At 44.5% G+C, this 16,721-nt stretch overlaps 1 protein-coding gene across 2 annotated transcripts; it reads right to left on the bottom strand.

Moving 5' to 3' along the window:
- Positions 1–694: 694 nt before the first annotated feature.
- Positions 695–15,796, bottom strand: GRSF1 (G-rich RNA sequence binding factor 1). 2 transcript variants are annotated; one of them, XM_066631776.1, is made up of 10 exons: positions 15,511–15,796; positions 13,874–14,027; positions 11,097–11,252; positions 9,701–9,844; positions 8,472–8,607; positions 7,075–7,253; positions 6,822–6,937; positions 5,065–5,200; positions 4,412–4,498; positions 695–2,448 (listed from the first exon to the last, which is right to left on the bottom strand). In XM_066631776.1, exons 1-9 carry the CDS (start codon positions 15,757–15,759, stop codon positions 4,437–4,439), a joined length of 1,332 nt encoding a protein of 443 aa, XP_066487873.1. In that variant the 5' UTR covers positions 15,760–15,796; the 3' UTR covers positions 695–2,448; positions 4,412–4,436. The 2 variants fall into 2 exon arrangements, with proteins under 2 accessions (XP_066487873.1, XP_066487874.1); XM_066631777.1 differs by having other exon boundaries at positions 6,831–6,937.
- Positions 15,797–16,721: the final 925 nt, after the last annotated feature.

Raw genomic sequence — 16,721 nt, 5'->3', positions numbered from 1 at the left:
AGACTGAAGGATGCCAACAATGCATTGTGTGTGTGTGCGTGCGCGCGCGTGCAACATTCTACCATTCGGTCCTTTTCACTTTCTAGTAAGACTGAAAAGAAAAATCATTACAAGCAAATTGTAATGACAAGCACAGACAGAAAGAGAAAAGCTCTCGGGGAATGAGCTAGCTGGCCTAATACATCACAGTCTGCTTCTCAAACATAATCTGAGGTGGAAACCAACCTAGACTATCATTTTAAGAAGCAAGGGGAGTGCTCATGATCCTTTATCCCTCCACATAGAACTTTAGCATGTTAGCAAGAAAGCTAGGTTGCACTTGGCCATTTTGATGTGCTAGTTTTCTATGTGTAGTGTTAAGTTTGTTCAGAGGAGCATGTAATCATGTGAGCCTCCATTCTGAATTCTAGTCTAGCCCAGTGGTTCCCAAACTTTTGATGGGCAGGTCCCTTGAGCTACTGGGCCATTGACTGTGGCTCCCCATTAGGGCTACAATCCTATACACTGTATAGGGTGGCAGGTTTTTGCAAGGATTCAGCAGCTCCTCTTGCTGGTTCCTGCAAGCCATGCCTCACAGCTTGGGAACCACTGGTCTAGCCAATGGTTCCCCATCGTATCTGGGAGAACTAGATCTTTAGCTTATAAGGACCCTGTCGTATGCCAGTGACCATGAACTATACACTCAATAAGGCACTTTATTATTCAAGCCAACATGTTTAATTCGCAGCACAATTTCCTGTTTTGCCTTTAGACAACAGTTGTTTTTTTTAAGGAGCTTAGTAAGTTAAAAGCACACACCCTTTGAATATTTCTGTTTTTTAATACATACCACAACTGTAGGAAACACAAGAGTGCTGGGCTGCTGAGGTTTGCAACTCTGAGGCGGTGCCTTCCCAGACAGAGTAAAGCAAGCAGCAGCACCTGTGAAAATTTCCACTGTGAAATTTTGTGAAAGACAGCTGTGAAAGACACAGGAGGCAGGAACCCCAGAGACACAACTGTTACTGTTCCCAAAAATGAACCCACACCTTTTAAAAGTGGTTTATATACCTACTGGAATAAAAGTGTGGTCCTTAAATGACTTGTGGTCAGTGAACTTTGCATTGAAATGTTTGTTAAAACAGGATCAGATATCCTGATGCAAACTGTCTTGCATTAAGAAAAAACCTCTCATTTATTAGGAGTAATAAGTTTGACGATGGTGATCAGACAGGATAAACAAATAAAGCAAAGCTTAACATCTACTTCTTGCAAAACAGAAGCAGTTGGCTTTGGGTGCTGGTGACAGCTTCACCAATGGAGCACATTAACTCCTGCTACTTACAAGAACACCACAGAATGGGCAATTTCTGTCAGCTAACAGACTGCTTTTACAAGACAGCACAGAATACAGATTTACAAGGAGAGCAGAGATGGGCCAAGACTGCCTGGCAAACTTCAGCTCCAGTCTGAGGAGGCCCCCCTTACCCAAGCTTGTTTATGCCAAGTCCTTGGCTACTGACATTTCAAGAGCAAAATGTCACAGTGTCAGCCACAAGCACATTTCAGAGCCACCCGAAACTTGACTGCCTATGTACTATGCTCACAACATTCATACTCTGATGTACGTTCTTTTCAAAGCCTTGGCAGAACCCAGCTCAAGCTAAATGTAGATTCAAACCAGTCAGGGGATAAAGATCACTTGGATTTGGTACGGTTCTCTTCTGGAAAATACCACTTTTTCCAAAACTGTTTTCAGATCAGGAATTGCTTGTTTGGAAGTACCACTACATCAAAACAGCCTCTTTGGAGAGAAACTTGAGAGCTAACATGTTTTCACAAGACCTACTCTGTTTGTATAGCTCAGGTTTTAAGCAGATTTTTAAAATGTTCTGGAGAATCAGCAGCTTTTCTAAAGTACTTTATATCCAGCCGGTATGCAGTACCTTCTCTCTCACGTACACACATCTCCCTGGTCAAAAGTCTGACCTTGCTCCGCTGGGTGGGGCTCCCCAGCGCCACTTCTCGAAGGTAAATCCCCTTGCCTTCCTCCTCAGTCTAACATCACTTAACAGCTGTGTAAGTATTGATAACAACCAGGGCTCCCACTTTAACCTGAGGATCTAAAACAGCAGCCTACTTCCAACTGATTAAATGGCAGCATTACATTTGCATCAGTCAGCAACAGGGTGACAGTCTGTGCAACACCTTTACATTACAGCATGACTCCCATTCTACCAGAACACACATTGTGGCAAAAAGGTCACATACGGAGAGCTTAACTTTTAATTTTGGTTTTACATAAGAGATCCTGCACAAACAGTTTGGGGTATCGGGTACAGCTGCTGGATTTTCTTAAAAGGCAATTCAGAAAAAAAAAAGTCCTTTAGAATACTTCCTTGCTAGTTACAGGAATCCCTGTACTCCAGCTCTAGGAAAGTGTGCAAATGAAATGCATCTTGATTTATCCTAGAGGGAGAGGGAGAAAGAAAGAGTGTTCAGTTAACAAATAAGCATACAATTTCTTCTGTTTCTTGAGCTTCCAGACATGCTACAATATAAGCATTCCAGGTTTTCTGCAAGGGCTCTGCACAGCGTGGTTTGGAAATATGTAACACCCAGCAATAATTTAGCAGTGCTCTAGTCCTTATGCCTGCCAATAGGCTTAAAAGATAGTAGACAAGTTCTAGTAAAATCCTCAGCTTTCAAGGAAAGCTCAAAAACACTTCCATTGTGGTCAGAGGGCGAAGCCTCAGGGGCCCAAACAATTCCTCCCGTGATTAGCCGGACATGCAAAATGTGCATGTTTGTTTTTATGCATATAACTTCTACAGATTGTAGAACTGAATTGAAGGAGGTCTACTCCACTCACACTCACCTTAATATGTGCACACAAGTCAAGTGAGTGGTTTACAGGTTCGTTAGTTTGAGGATGAAGCTGATGAACAAAAAAGCCTGAGCAAAAAGCTCCCCACATATCCAGTAATGCACAAAGCACCATGCACACATCTAAACATTTAGCTGGCTTCCTGAAGCTGGTCTCTATAAATCAGATGTTATAAATCACATTGGCATTATATAGTGGTATCCAGCATCTCCAGTGGTGAGCACAGTGCAACTGCCTACCTGACAGATCCCTCTCTAGTTTCACAAATAACGGAAAATATTGCTGGGGCTTCCAACAGCCCTGCTGGATCAGACCCAAAGTCTATCTTGTCCAGCAACCCAGTTCCCACAGTGACCAACCACCTGCCTCCAGGAAGCCCATGAGCAGGAGATGAAGACATACCCTTGTTCTGCCTTTGTCCAGAGTCTGATATTCAGAAGCAGCATGCAGCCATTATGATTAACAGTTAGTAGTAGTAGTAGAAGTAGTAATAGAATTTATATCCTGCCTTTCCACTCCAGAAAGGACGACTCAAGAGAGACTACAGAGGGACTAGTTCTCTTGTCTAATCCTTTTAAAGTCACCTAAGCAAGTGGCCATCACCATATCATGTGGCAGCGGATTCTGCAGATTAATTGTGCACTGTGTGAAGAAATACTTTAGTTTTGGCACTCAAGTGCCAAACCCCTGCTAATTGGGTAAGAGACACTTTTTCAAGTGGGTGCTCCTTTTTTTAGCAGGGGGAGAGTAACTGGCCCACCTCACCCCAGCACTGTCTGTTCTAGTGGCTGTCTGCTGGTATCCATTTGCATCTTTTTAGATTGTGAGCCTTTTTGGGACAGGGAGCCATTTAGTTATTTGATTTTTCTCTGTAAACCACTTTGTGAACTTTTAGTTGAAAAGCGGTATATAAATACTGTTAATAAATAAATAAATAAATAAATAAATAAATAAATAAATGATAAGTGCCTCGCCTGTCTAGGACCAAAATAGCCTCTAGGCCTCAAGCAATGGAGAGGAAGTCTGGGGTTGGTCACTGGAGCGCTGGATTGCTGAAGCACCCAAGCACCTTGCTCCCCTGAGAACTAAAGAAGCACCTACTCTCCCTCTTCCCCTGCTCAGAGGTGGGGGGGGGGGAAACAGATGGGAACTTGTTTCTATGGCTGCACAGGGCTTCAGAGACTCCAAAGCCCAGTGCAGCTGTAGAGATTATCTGTCTGTGTGCCTCTTTAGTTCCTGCTTGGGAGTTGTCGAAGGAACTGTCCCTGACCATATGGGGGCATAGCATGAGGTCAGGGACAGATAGCACACTCCTATGTGTTCTAGGCTGAAGCAAGTCCTGTTAAGTTCAGTGGAGTAGGGTGTGTACAATACTCCTGTTTAAACTACATTTTGATGGTGCTATCAGTTTTATTCAGTGTCTTGGGAGTTGTGCCATAATTAACTAATATCCTGGTGCCCCTGTTCATTTAAGTGTGTTCCCCTTTGACTGATCTGATGCTTCACCCATTAGGGTAAAATAGGACTCAGATTAACAGCACTCACCTAAACTTTGGGAATAATGCCACTGTCACAGGCAGCCATTCTTCCTGCTTGCTGTTGAATTCAGGAATAATTCAATGTATCTATGTTCTGTGGACAGAAGAATGTGATGTTACTTTCTCACTTACTAAAGAACAAGACATGATTACACAATGGCCTTGGGGATTAAAGGATGTACCCTAATGTGCCTTGTCATGATGAAGGGCTCTCCCTCTAGTCAAGAGCAGAGGCTGCAATTATAGATGAGATCTCAGAAAAATGTAAGAATTTAATCGGCTCAAAAGACAAAGATAATTACTAGAGGTGAGCTGAATGTAGGCACTGTCTAGTCAGATGTTTATTTCCAAAACACAGTCTTAAGTTTGTAGGTGCAACTAAGAGAGAGCATGTTCACACCTTCCATTTCAAAACCAAACAGGCTAGGAGCACATAGAGAGAGCATTCTGGATATTGGGATCCACGACTGCTCTTCTGGCTATCGAAATCATAAGCTCTCCTCTGAGATGAGTGGCTACACACAGAGGAGCCTGCCACTGCAAACCCTCAGAGTTCATAAGGAGAAATATGCCTTCTCAGAAGAACTCCTACCATGATTTAGCACTGCTTGGCTGCCTTCAGAAATCATACACGCTGAAAGAATGTACAAGCTTACTTACGCACGTGGGACCTGTTTTTGGCCATGGCTGCAACTGCATCCTCATGTGTCTCAAAGTGCACATCTGCCTCTCCCGTTGCTTTCCCATTTGAATTATATTCCATAGTGATCCTCACTGGCTTCAGGGGAGCAAAGAACTAAAAAAAGGGGCAGAAAGTGAGATTGAATTGCTTACATGACTATTGGCTCACCAAATCTGAAACAAGAGCACCAGCAGGAGCTGAGGAATTACTGGCTGAGAACATTGTAAGTACCAATGAGGAATTTAAGTATGAACGATGAGTTAAAAATATCTCAACTGCAGCCTGGGACAGTGTCATAAGCCAATGAATCTGTTACATAAAAAGCCAGGCACGTTTCACGGATCGAGGCTGAAACTACTTCAAGCAAGTCTGGTAGAATTGCTGGCTTTTTTTCTGTAAAGAGTAGCCCAAAGTACAACATCAGAAACTGCTTTTGAAAGTCTTCTCAGTTTAGAAGCAGATTTCCACATGAGGTGGGGGGATTGCTGTTAAGAGCAACACAGGCTCAAATTTTGGGCATGAGGAACTAAAGAGGTTCTTCAAATTATCATCTTCCGACACCTATCAATAAGGGTGTGTTATTTCTGGGGGGGGGGGGGTTGATATTTTTTCCAAAATTTCTGGCTTAAAATATCAAATTGTGGCATTATGTGTTTTTCTTCCAAGGCTGCATTTCAATAAATTATAATTATAAATTATAATTGTTTTAAAATGTACTAGGTAGGTATGTACAGTACTCCTATACTGTATGTCAGCAGTATACTGTATACTCAGCAGATACAGCCACAGCATTATTTCTAAATGGAAAAGAAATCTTTTTTTAATTTCCAGAAAATATCTTAAACACCAAAAAGGGAGTGTTTTGGGTTTTTATGCATTTTTAGCAAAATAAAAATAGACACCCCGACCTACCAAGTCACAAGTGAGTAAAGAGAACTAAAAAGTACTGTGCGAGAGTGACAGGAGAGTTGAAAAGCCACGTTCTAGGAACCAATCAAAGTGACATAAAATCACGAACAGGAAGCTTCTGAATTTTAACTAATAATTCATGTAGCGTAAGGAGTCAGAGAAAGAGCTGCCAGCCAGGACTTCCCTGATTTGACTCTCGCCTCTGACACCTCAGGAGTTCCTCAGGAGGCCTTGGGCAACCACCCCGTCCCCTGCTAGATAAGTACAATACAGTTGATATGGTTGTTGCATTATCCTGAGATAATCCTTACCTGTGAAGCTTTCTGCATACCTGGCAAGCACTCTACAAATATCAAGCATTAAGTTCATCCCTTTGTTGAGCCCTCTGTCAGGCTAGATATTCAGAAAATCAAAACAAAAACAGCAAAGGAAGAACCTGATGAAATGACTTGCAAAGGACTGCGTCTTAAGTAAAGATTCCAGAAAGGCAATCCCTGGGGCCTTCAATATCTATACTGAAGTGTAGCATTCCCTGTCCTTGGGCTCTCCAAGCTTTAACACTGGGACAGACACCTGCAGTTACACTCTCAAGCACAGCAGTTCTTCAGAGAGAAGCTTATTGGGAGGGAGGAATTGTGTAGCAACACTTGGGAGAGAAATGCAGAAGGGGTCAGTGAACTGTTTACAAAACCAGTAAACTCAGCAGATGTCTAATCATGTCATCCAATGCCTGATAACAAAGGTTAAAATTCCCATTATGAAGCTTAGAAGAAAAAAAAAAGAGACTTTCCTGGTAAACTTATTCAGAATATTGAAAACACCTTACCCTACGTACATTTATAATGTCTTGGGCAGTTGCTTGAAAAGGCAGACCCCTCAAGTGAACAAAGTGAAGTGAGGAGAAACTCCCAGATTCCGATACCTCCCGAGGCTTAAAAACATCTGCCGAGTGGAAAAGTCAAAATTAGCATTTGCAAACTATATATGTGTGCCAAGATTTGTCTGTCTCACTAACATGCTTGGCACCTTCTCAAGATAAAACAAAGATTCTTCAGAAGGTACACATTGTATCAACTCACCATTTTCTTTATCACTCTCATAAACTGCAGCAGGTCTTAAGGCATCACTTAACTCACTTTCTTCAAAAACTGATTCAACATCTTGTTTCACAGGAGGATAACCCATCATCTTCTTACCCCGGAAAAAGCCATTGTGTGTTCGAATTTCACTCCTCTGACTTGGAAAAATTTCTATGTATCTGTTTTGTTTTGAAGTTAAAAGGGTTAGATAAGTATTAGCATGTATCAAAACAACACTTTAGTATTTACAAAGACTCAATTCAAGTGGAACCATGGTTAAACTATGGTTTGGTGTAATATATAATTGATCAGCAGACCAGAATTAGAAGCCATGATCTACAGTATATTTGTAAACCATGATGGCAGATAACCATGGTATGAACCATGGTATAACATGGTATGAACCATGGTATGATCAACCATACTTTGTGCCATTGCTCTTCCTCCTTCAGAAGATGCTATATCATGTAAGTCAGAGTTAATTTATGAAGCAGAATGCTGAGAAAAATTAAAGCAGCCAAGGTTTGCCTATGGTATGTTTGGAATCTCAAACTAAGGTTTTGTATGATGTCCAAGCTGAGCCACAGTGTCTTCCTTGCATTTCATTTTCTCAACAACTCTATAAGGTAGGCCAGTATTATTCCCATTCAGGAAAAATAGAGAATTGGAGACGGGAACCATCTTGAACCCACAACTGAAGCAAAATTTGAAGTACGGTCTCCCAGCTTTACTTGAACAAAGTTCAGAACATGCAGATAGAAACCCTATTCACGTATTAGATTCCGTTCCCATACATTCTGTGCACAGTGTATGCAAGTTTGCACATCAGTGCATTGAGCTTTCGGGGTGACCTTGGGCCAGTCATTCTCTCTCAGCCTAACCTACCTCACAGCGTTGTTGTGGGGACAAAAGGGGAGAGGAACTATGTACACTATCCTGAGCGCCTTGGAGGGAAGGAAGCATAAAAATGTGAGTGAGTGAGTGAGTGAGTGAGTGAGTGAGTGAGTGAGTGAGTGAGTGAGTGAGTGAATATTTCACACTTAATGCTTGTAAGCAGTACACTCAATCTGTATAATTTACAAGTCTGTGCTGACTTTTAAAAAACATATACCTAGTCATTCACATAAAAATGTCTATATGCATATAGACATTTGTACTCATGAAAGGCTGAAATGTGGCAATAGCCTCTCTTTCTCTGTATGTCCTTTCCTTTACAAGTTTGAGCATCCCTCTCCCCGAGAACCTAGCATCAATTTTAGGGAGCAGAAGGCACAGAGTAAATAAGCATAAATCCACCTGACTTCCATATGCTTCAAAAAAAGGCTACATTTTTTAAACACTTAAGACAGCATGTTTTAAAAATAACTGCAACAACAATATAGCCACCCGACACATACCGGTTCCCAATTTCCTCTTTATGCTTCAACAAGGCTTGGTTAGCCATTTCAGGTGTAGCAAACTGCACAAATGCTTCTCCTGTTTTCCTTCTTCCTCTCTGATCCATGACAAATGTTATGTCTACTATATTTAAACCTGTAAGAGACAGGATTTCAATAGCACAGAGATATAATTTTGGGGTAACAAGGCACATTTTGCCCTCTGCAGCAAGAGAAACAGAATTCATGCATATCTTCCATAATCACATGACACCTTTCAAGTTACTTAAGTACAGTGGTTCAACATTTTAGTGTAATCACCCAACAAAATTAATAAATGCCCAAATGTCATTTTCAGAGCCAGAGTTGAAGTATGCTCACAAGGGTTAAACATGGTTGAAACCAAACCCTCTCCCATAGCCCTGTTCCCAGTTTAACCAACTCTGGTTAAAAAAATTCTTACATTTTGAACTGCTTTGTAGACTTTCAATCACAATGCACACTGAACAAGATTAGATAGAACATATGGGAAAGGTTGCATGCCAGGTGGTTCAGGGCACAATCCTAACCCCTTATGTCAGTGCTTTCTAGCACCGGCATAGCAGTGCCAAGGGGACGTGTGTTGCATCCTGCAGTTGTGTGTCAGTCACTGAGGCCTCTTCAAAGTAAGGATATGTTTGTTCCCTTGCCTCGGAGCTGCATTGCCCTTATGTCAGTGCTGGAAAGCACTGACATAAGGGGTTAGGATTGCACCCTTAGTTTATCAATATATCCACTTAATTCTATCATACCTCTGCAGGACCAAATGGCACTCTGAATTGCTTGTTCAAAAAGAGTGCAATTCTATTTTCTTAATTATTCTGTTACCCAGTTAATGTGATCAAATGATCTTTTCTTCTCTTCAAAGGCCAATATTCTTAATGATGTTTATTTATACAGTGCCAACAAAGTATAGGTAAGATTAACGTTTCCTGATGCTTCCTGTCTGGAGGACAGTTTCAATTTCCACTATTCTTTAAACCTTTTCAACTTCTTAAATTTGCTTTTGATTACATTATGTTATAATACCTCAATATTTTTTAACATTTGTTTTAAAAGGACCTGACTAAAAGTTTCCAACCATACCTGAAAGTGCTTCATTCTTTGACAAAATCCTCCCACAAATCCCCAAAGTGATATTTTATTTCACTTGATGCCCAGAAAGGCTAATTCATCCTGCAGTCACTAAATCATCACTCCATCATAGTCACCTGAGAAGAACTCCGAAATATCCATTTCAGTGCAACTATAAGGAAGGCCTCTCAGTCGTACTACGCCGTCATTGGTGACAGATGTTGAACTAGACTGCAGGCTCTTCATGATGGCATCAACATCCTCATTATGTATTTCAAAAACTGCAAAAAAAGTGAGATACTCCTGCTTCATTCACTTAAACATAACTTCAACACAGGAGATTTTTGGAAGACATCACAATGAACCACCTTAAGTTAAGGTTATGAACAAACCAACATCATATAAGCCTCTGTGTGCTTCTTGCCCAGTTGTAAGACTATCTCTGGGGGGAAAAAATGTGGTGCACGTATGAGAAGTGTGTGTGTCACACAATGGGGCATTATTGGCAGGAGGTAGATCGATACATAATATAAACACTATACATGAAAAATGGGCTAAGGAGAATCAAGGAAGAGATCATACTTCATGCCTGTTTAAATGAAACCCATCTCAAATGCAAGAAAGTAAAATTCAGAGTGGGAAGGAAAAGTGCCTGTTTTAATCTGTAACAGCAAAGATGAGTCTCATTTAAACTGAGATTATAATGAACAAGCAGTACTTGTTCACAGTACTTAGAGGTGAACTAATCTATTCCATCAAAAACCTTCATAAAGGATCAGCCTGTCCTGATACCTGCGTTAAGCCCATTCAGTTGCCATGTACACATGCGCACAGTGAATACTGATGCACAAACCAGCTAACCAAAGAACTAATGATGCCAGAAATACGAAGCGCACCCCAATCACGGGAGAACTACATAGACATGATTAAATAGTGAACTGCTTTATCTTTTTGAAAAGTTATCTTCCTTTATACTATTCCCTGTAAATTTTTTAATGCTACTTCTTCCCCCCCCACCCCCGCCCCAGCTTTCAGGGCTGAAAGGATATCTTTCACCATATAGCAGCCATTTTCAACCACTGGGCCATGGCACACTGATATGCCACGGATGGTCCACAGGTGTGCCTCAGAAGTTTGGGGAGGGTCATTTATTCGTATGGCCATTGGGGGATTTGAGCCCCCCAAAAGCAGCATGGTGTGCCTTGTCAATTGTCAAAATGCTGATGGTGTGTGTTGGCAATTCAAGCACCTTGTCAGTGTGCCATGAGATGAAAAAAGTTTGAAAATCACTGCCATATAGTGACGTCTCACTTGAAATCTCCTTTTAACTCTTGGACTCTTCAGGAAGCAAAGAGTTGTGGGCTTATTCACCCACTTTTGGATTTTTAAAAGTTCTGAATGCTGCAAACTTCTGGAGTTCAGCAAGTACCCAAAAACTTCATGGCTTTGGGGATGGTCTCACTTTGTCCATAATCTTATCAGTACAGGGCCGAGGACCCCAGAAACAGAGGGAATGCTCTGAATATAACATACCTTCCACATACCGCTGGCCAAGATACCGTCGGTGCTTCTCTAAGGCGTTCTGCACATCTTGTTCAGACTCCAATTCAACCAAAGCATCTCCTCTGCGTTTGCCATCTCGGTTTAAAAGGAAGTGTATGCCATTCACACCATTTCGAATCTTGCTGCCTAGAATGTTGAAAGAGAGGCGATAAAGAGAGAGCGGCTATTTTCCTTTTCCATCATTCTGGTTCACCCCCAAGAAGTCACTTTGATGTTTCGTAACGTTTTATTGAAGCAACATAAATCAGCTCAAGGAGGCGAAGACTTCCCAAGTCAACCTTCTGGTCAAGCACGGCACACCCTCTATTGGCAAGCAAAAGGTACCTCTATGCAAGAATTAACATAAAAAAACACATGGTTTGTAATGTACAATCATGTGTATTGTCTTGTGACAGGAAATGAACATCTCAAAGACTGAGTCATCATACATTGCAATCCGGTCCCAGGCTTCAAAGCAATTCCTAAATGCCTATGGGCCCAATCCTATCCAACTTTCCAGCTCTGGTGTAGCCACAATGAAGCCCTGTGGTAAGGGAAGACATGTTCTTAAGAAGGCCCCAGTGTCTGCCCCTCCACCACAGGATACAGCGCACACCCCACTGTTACAACTGCACCAGCACTGGAAATTTGGATAGGACTGTAATATCTGTATAAAAGTTGGCACTATCCTTACAATTAAGAATGATAATAATTAGCGTTATATAGCACTTTTAGTGTACAGTATCAAAAGCACTTCCCACAAACTAATTCATCCTTAGATCAACCCTATAAGATAGCTCAGTACTATTATTCTTTTACTGCAGATGCAGGGCTGAAACTGAGTGAGAGCACTCACCAAAAGTCATGCAGTCAATTTGTAGCCAGGGAAAGATTTCTGGCTGATAGATTGGACATGTGTTTGACATCTCCTCTCTTATTTCTTTAAAATCCTTCCTCAAGATCCATGTTTTCTGAAAGGTCTAATTTCTGGAGGAAAAATCCATCATGGGTTACATGATGTGTATGTGCAACTTCCTGTATGTACATGATGTGCATGTGCAACTTCCTGATTTTATAAATGGGCTATGTCACAATGTCAGATGCAAGGGAGTGCACCAGGATGCAGGTCTCTTGTTGTCTTGAGAGCTCCCTGGTGGGCCACTGTGAGATACAGGAAGCTGGACTAGATGGGCCTATGGCCTGATCCAGTGGGGCTGTTCTTATTTAATGAACACTTTTCATTCTATTCAACAGGGTAGATATGGAACCAACCATATTGGCTTCTGCCTTTCCATTGGACCATTTCAGCAACATGGAGAGGGGGGATTTGCTGCATGGGTAACAGTCTATCCTCCATATCTACTTTACTCAGGCTTCGCACACTGGAGAAGACACTCTGTTCCAGAACACTATTCAGAGTGCGATACCATAGTCTTCCAAGACTGAAGGATGCCAACAAGATATCAAAGCAGAAACTGAAGAGTTCATATGTCACGCTTTGGGCCAGGGCCTACAAATTCACTTGTCACAGTGATTGTTCCTCCCTAATGTGGGCAGTGTGATAAATCCCAGCTCTCCTTCAGAGGAAGTGGTACATAGCTGCCGTAACTCTGCACTTTTGAGGTGCTCTAAGTACCTAAGAGGTACTGACTATAGGGTCACACTATAGTCACACTAACAGTGTGACTATAGGGTCACTTCCCTGCCTACTACCTTTCTAGCTCAAAACTCAAGATTCCTTGTTGCAGTGGGATATTTACTGACCACACAAAGGTAGGTCTAAAGGTCTAAAAAAGGATCCCCAGCAGATTCCTTCTTCCTTGCTTAAATTCTCCAAGACATGAAATTCCACAGCCCCTCTGAGTACATTTTCCATGCCTGAACTGCTCTTATAATTAGGATGTTCTTCTCTGATGTTTAACCTTGCCTTCCTGAATTTACGTTCATTACTTCATGTCCTACTCTTAGAGAATTGGACAGATCACTTACATTTACCACTCAGCTTCCTAATCTGGGCATTACTGGGATCCTGGCTGAACCCTCCTCTCACAAAGGGACAAGGTTTAAATTAGTCCATCAAGCTGACCAGCCAACATTCCCAAGGTTGTATCTGAACTTCAAGGATTTGTTTAATTTATCCAGTTATAATATTAGGAGTTCAGCTTGTTGGCAAACCTGTATTCCATACAACTATTGCTTTTAAGAACGCTCTTCTAAGGTACACTAAGCTATTTATAAGTCTATGTCACCTCTTAAAACATTATGAGCACTGAATGTTTTAGCCAATGAATATCTTTAGACAAATTATGATTTACTGCAAAATAGCCATTTTAGAGCCCAATCTTATCCAATTTTCCAGTGCCAATGGGGAGTGCACTGCATCCTGTGTTGGGGATGCAGTCACAGAGGCCTCCTCAAGGTATGGGAACATTTGTTTCCTTACCACAGGGCTGCATTATGGTTGCACCTGTGCTGGAAAGTTGCATAGGATTGGACCCTTATAGGCTATAATACAATTTTTAAAAAAATTCTCTATAGAAGAGCTCAATAGTCCCGTTCAGGATGTGATTCATGTCAGTGCTGCCCTATAGAAAAACATTTCTCTTAGTTCAAATGTAGAATTATCCACAACTGAGCCTAAGGATGCTCAGATACTCAGAAAAAAAGTCCTTCCAACTTCATTGAGCCTTACTTCCAGATAAATATTAAGACTGGGACTTTAGACACTCCCAGTCTTTGCAGGAAAGTTTAAAAAAAAATGAAGTCACCTGCAAAAAAGTTGAGAACATCTTCCTCAGTACAGGAGTAAGGCAGACCTTGGGCACGAATAAGATACACATCATCTTCCTCGCCCGATTTGGCTGAAGGTGGCATATATTCTGAAAGAGGGGGGTACTCATCTGGAAATGGTGCACTGGGTTCCTTCAAAGAAAAAAGTATTTTGTTTCATTGTTAATACAGTAACTGTAACCAAACACATCTGTTGTTGCAACTTGAAACATGGGCAGATACTCACAGTCCTGGTTGGGCACTGAAGTTCCTGCCCAACCAGGAACACAGAAATAACTAAGCATTTCTCTGGGAAACCTGTGTGCTAAATATGTGGAACTGGGTGTCACAATCCTTTCTAACTACACAACAGTCCTTGTTAGCAGTCTGGCCAAGTCAGAGACCAGCGGGGACTGAGGGCCCAATCCTCTCCAACTTTCCAGCTCCAGTGTAGCCTCAGTGAAGCCCCAGGGTAAGGGAACAAAGAAGACCCCAGTGACTGTCCCCTCACCACAGGATGCAGCGCACACCCCACTGACACAACAGCACTGGCACTGGAAAATGGGATAGGATTGGGCCCTCAATCATCTCCTACATGTTCATTTCAGGGATTATAGTGCTTAAATAGCACACCTGATCCTCCACTGCAGGGGTGTCCAAACTTTTTGGGAGGAAGGCCACATCACCTCTGACTCTGTGTTGGGGGCTGGGAAAAAATTAACATTTAAACTTTGAATAAATCAAATAAATTTACATAAATGAACATATTAGAGATGGAATTTATATGAAGGAATGAAGGTCTCAGGACAGTTCAAGGCCCCACTCTCAAGGTCACCCGCCTTGCAGACAACCTGAGAGTAAAAGGGCATCATTCCCACCTGCTCCTGGGAGGAAAGGAGGGGTGCACAGATGACAAATGACCCCCCACACCCACATCTCTGCCATGAAAACAGCTGGTTGACCCCTGGCCTGGCTAGTCCCACTCTCAGGGCCACCCACCCTGCAGACTTGATCTGAGGATAAAGGGACCTCATTCCCATGTAGTGTTCCTGGGAAGGAAGCTGGGGGGGCACAGTTGACAGGTGACCCCTCCTCCACATGTCCCTCAGAAACGCTCTTTTCTAATTCAAAAGGGGTCCTCATTGGGGAGGAGAAAGGGTCCTCCTTGTGGGAGGGAGGAAAGGGGTCCTCCTTGTGGGGTACTCCTGGGGGGAAGAGAGGTCCTCTTTGGGGGGGTCATCCTGGGGGGAAGAGGAAGGGTCCATGGGGGGGTCCTCCTGGGGGAGAGGGGACTTCCTGGGGGTCATCCTGGGGGAAGAGGAAGGGATCATGGGCGGGTCTTCCTGGGGGGAGATGGGACTTCCTAGGGGGAAGAGGAAGGGTCCATAGGGGGGGTCCTCCTGGGAGAGAGGGAACTTCCTGGGGGGAAGGGTCCAGGGGGGTCCTCCTGGGGGAGAGGGGGCTTCCTGGGGGGGCACCCTGGGGGGAAGGGTCCAGGGGGTCCTCCTAGGGGAGAGGGGACTTCCTGGGGGGGTCATCCTGGGGGGAAGGGTCCTTGGGGGGCCCTCCCGGGTGGAGGGTCCTTGGGGGTGCCCTGGGGGAGCTCCTTGCGGGGGGAGGGGCGCCCCTCCCCTACCTGGCTGAAGCGCCTCCCGGCGAGGACGGGCGCGGCCAGCAGCGAGCCCCGCAGGGCGCCGAGGCCGGGCGGCGGCGGCCCTGCGTGGCGGCCCCTCTGCGTGGCGGCCCCGAGCAGGAGCAGGAGGCGGCGGCCGGAGGGGCCGGGGGGGCGCGCGGGCAGGCAGGCGGCGCCGGTGTGGCGGCAGCTCCCGCAGGCGCAGCCGCAGCCCCGGAGCAGCGCGCCCAGCAGCCAGCGCGTCCCGGCCATGCGCGGCGGAGGAGGCCCCGTGCTGGCGGGCGCGGGCGTCGGGCCTGGCTGGGGGCGGCCGGCTGCGCAGCCGCGGCCGGCGGGGAGGAGCCGCGTCGGCGCCCTCGGGCTGCGGCCGGGCCCGATCCCCTGCGAGCGGGGCGGGCAAGAGCCAGGCCCCCGCAGGCCCAGGCTGCCGTCCTGGCCACGCTTTCCCGGGAGTAGCCCCCTGACTGCAGTGGGCCTCCTTCTGAGCAGGCACGCACAGGATCGGGCTCTCAGGCTGCCATCCTCGCCACGCTTACCCGGGAGTAGGCCCCACTGACTGCAATGGGACTTCCTTCTGAGTAGACATGCACAGGATGGGGCTCTTAAGCCAGAACCCTAGCCACACTTACCTGGGAGTAAGCCCCATAGACTACAATGGGACTTTCTTCTGAGTAGACACACACAAGAGTGGGTTCTGAGGCTGCAATCCTTAGGCTGTGCGAGCACAATCCTATGCATGTCTACGCAGAAGTAAGTCCTATTAGACTCAACGGGGCTTACTCCCTGGGAAGTGTGGATAGGATTGGGCTGTGAGAGCACAATCCTAAACATCTCTACTCAGAGAAGTAAGCCCCATTGAATTACTGGGAGATACTCCCTGGTAAGGGTGTAGGATTGCAGCCTGAGAGAATGACTGGCGCAAGCTCACTTGGCCCCAATCCTGTCCAGCTTTCCAGTGCTGATGCACCCTGAGGTAAGGGAACAAACCTTCCCTCAACTTGAGGAGACTCAGTAACTTCCTTCCTACCACTGCAGGATGCGTGGCTGCATCAGTGCTGGCAAGTTGGACAGGATTGGGCCCTCCTTGGTCTTCTTGATGGCTGAGTGGGGATTCGAACCCAGGCCTGCCCCATGGCAGACTGGCCTAAAGACAAGGACAGAGCACTGTTTTGTGGGAGTGTAGGGCTAAGGCAGTGGTTTCCAAACTTTTTTGA

This window comes from Tiliqua scincoides, chromosome 6 (assembly GCF_035046505.1).
Source record: "Tiliqua scincoides isolate rTilSci1 chromosome 6, rTilSci1.hap2, whole genome shotgun sequence".
Lineage (NCBI taxonomy): Eukaryota > Metazoa > Chordata > Lepidosauria > Squamata > Scincidae > Tiliqua > Tiliqua scincoides.
This window is presented reverse-complemented; position numbering and strand designations above follow the sequence as displayed.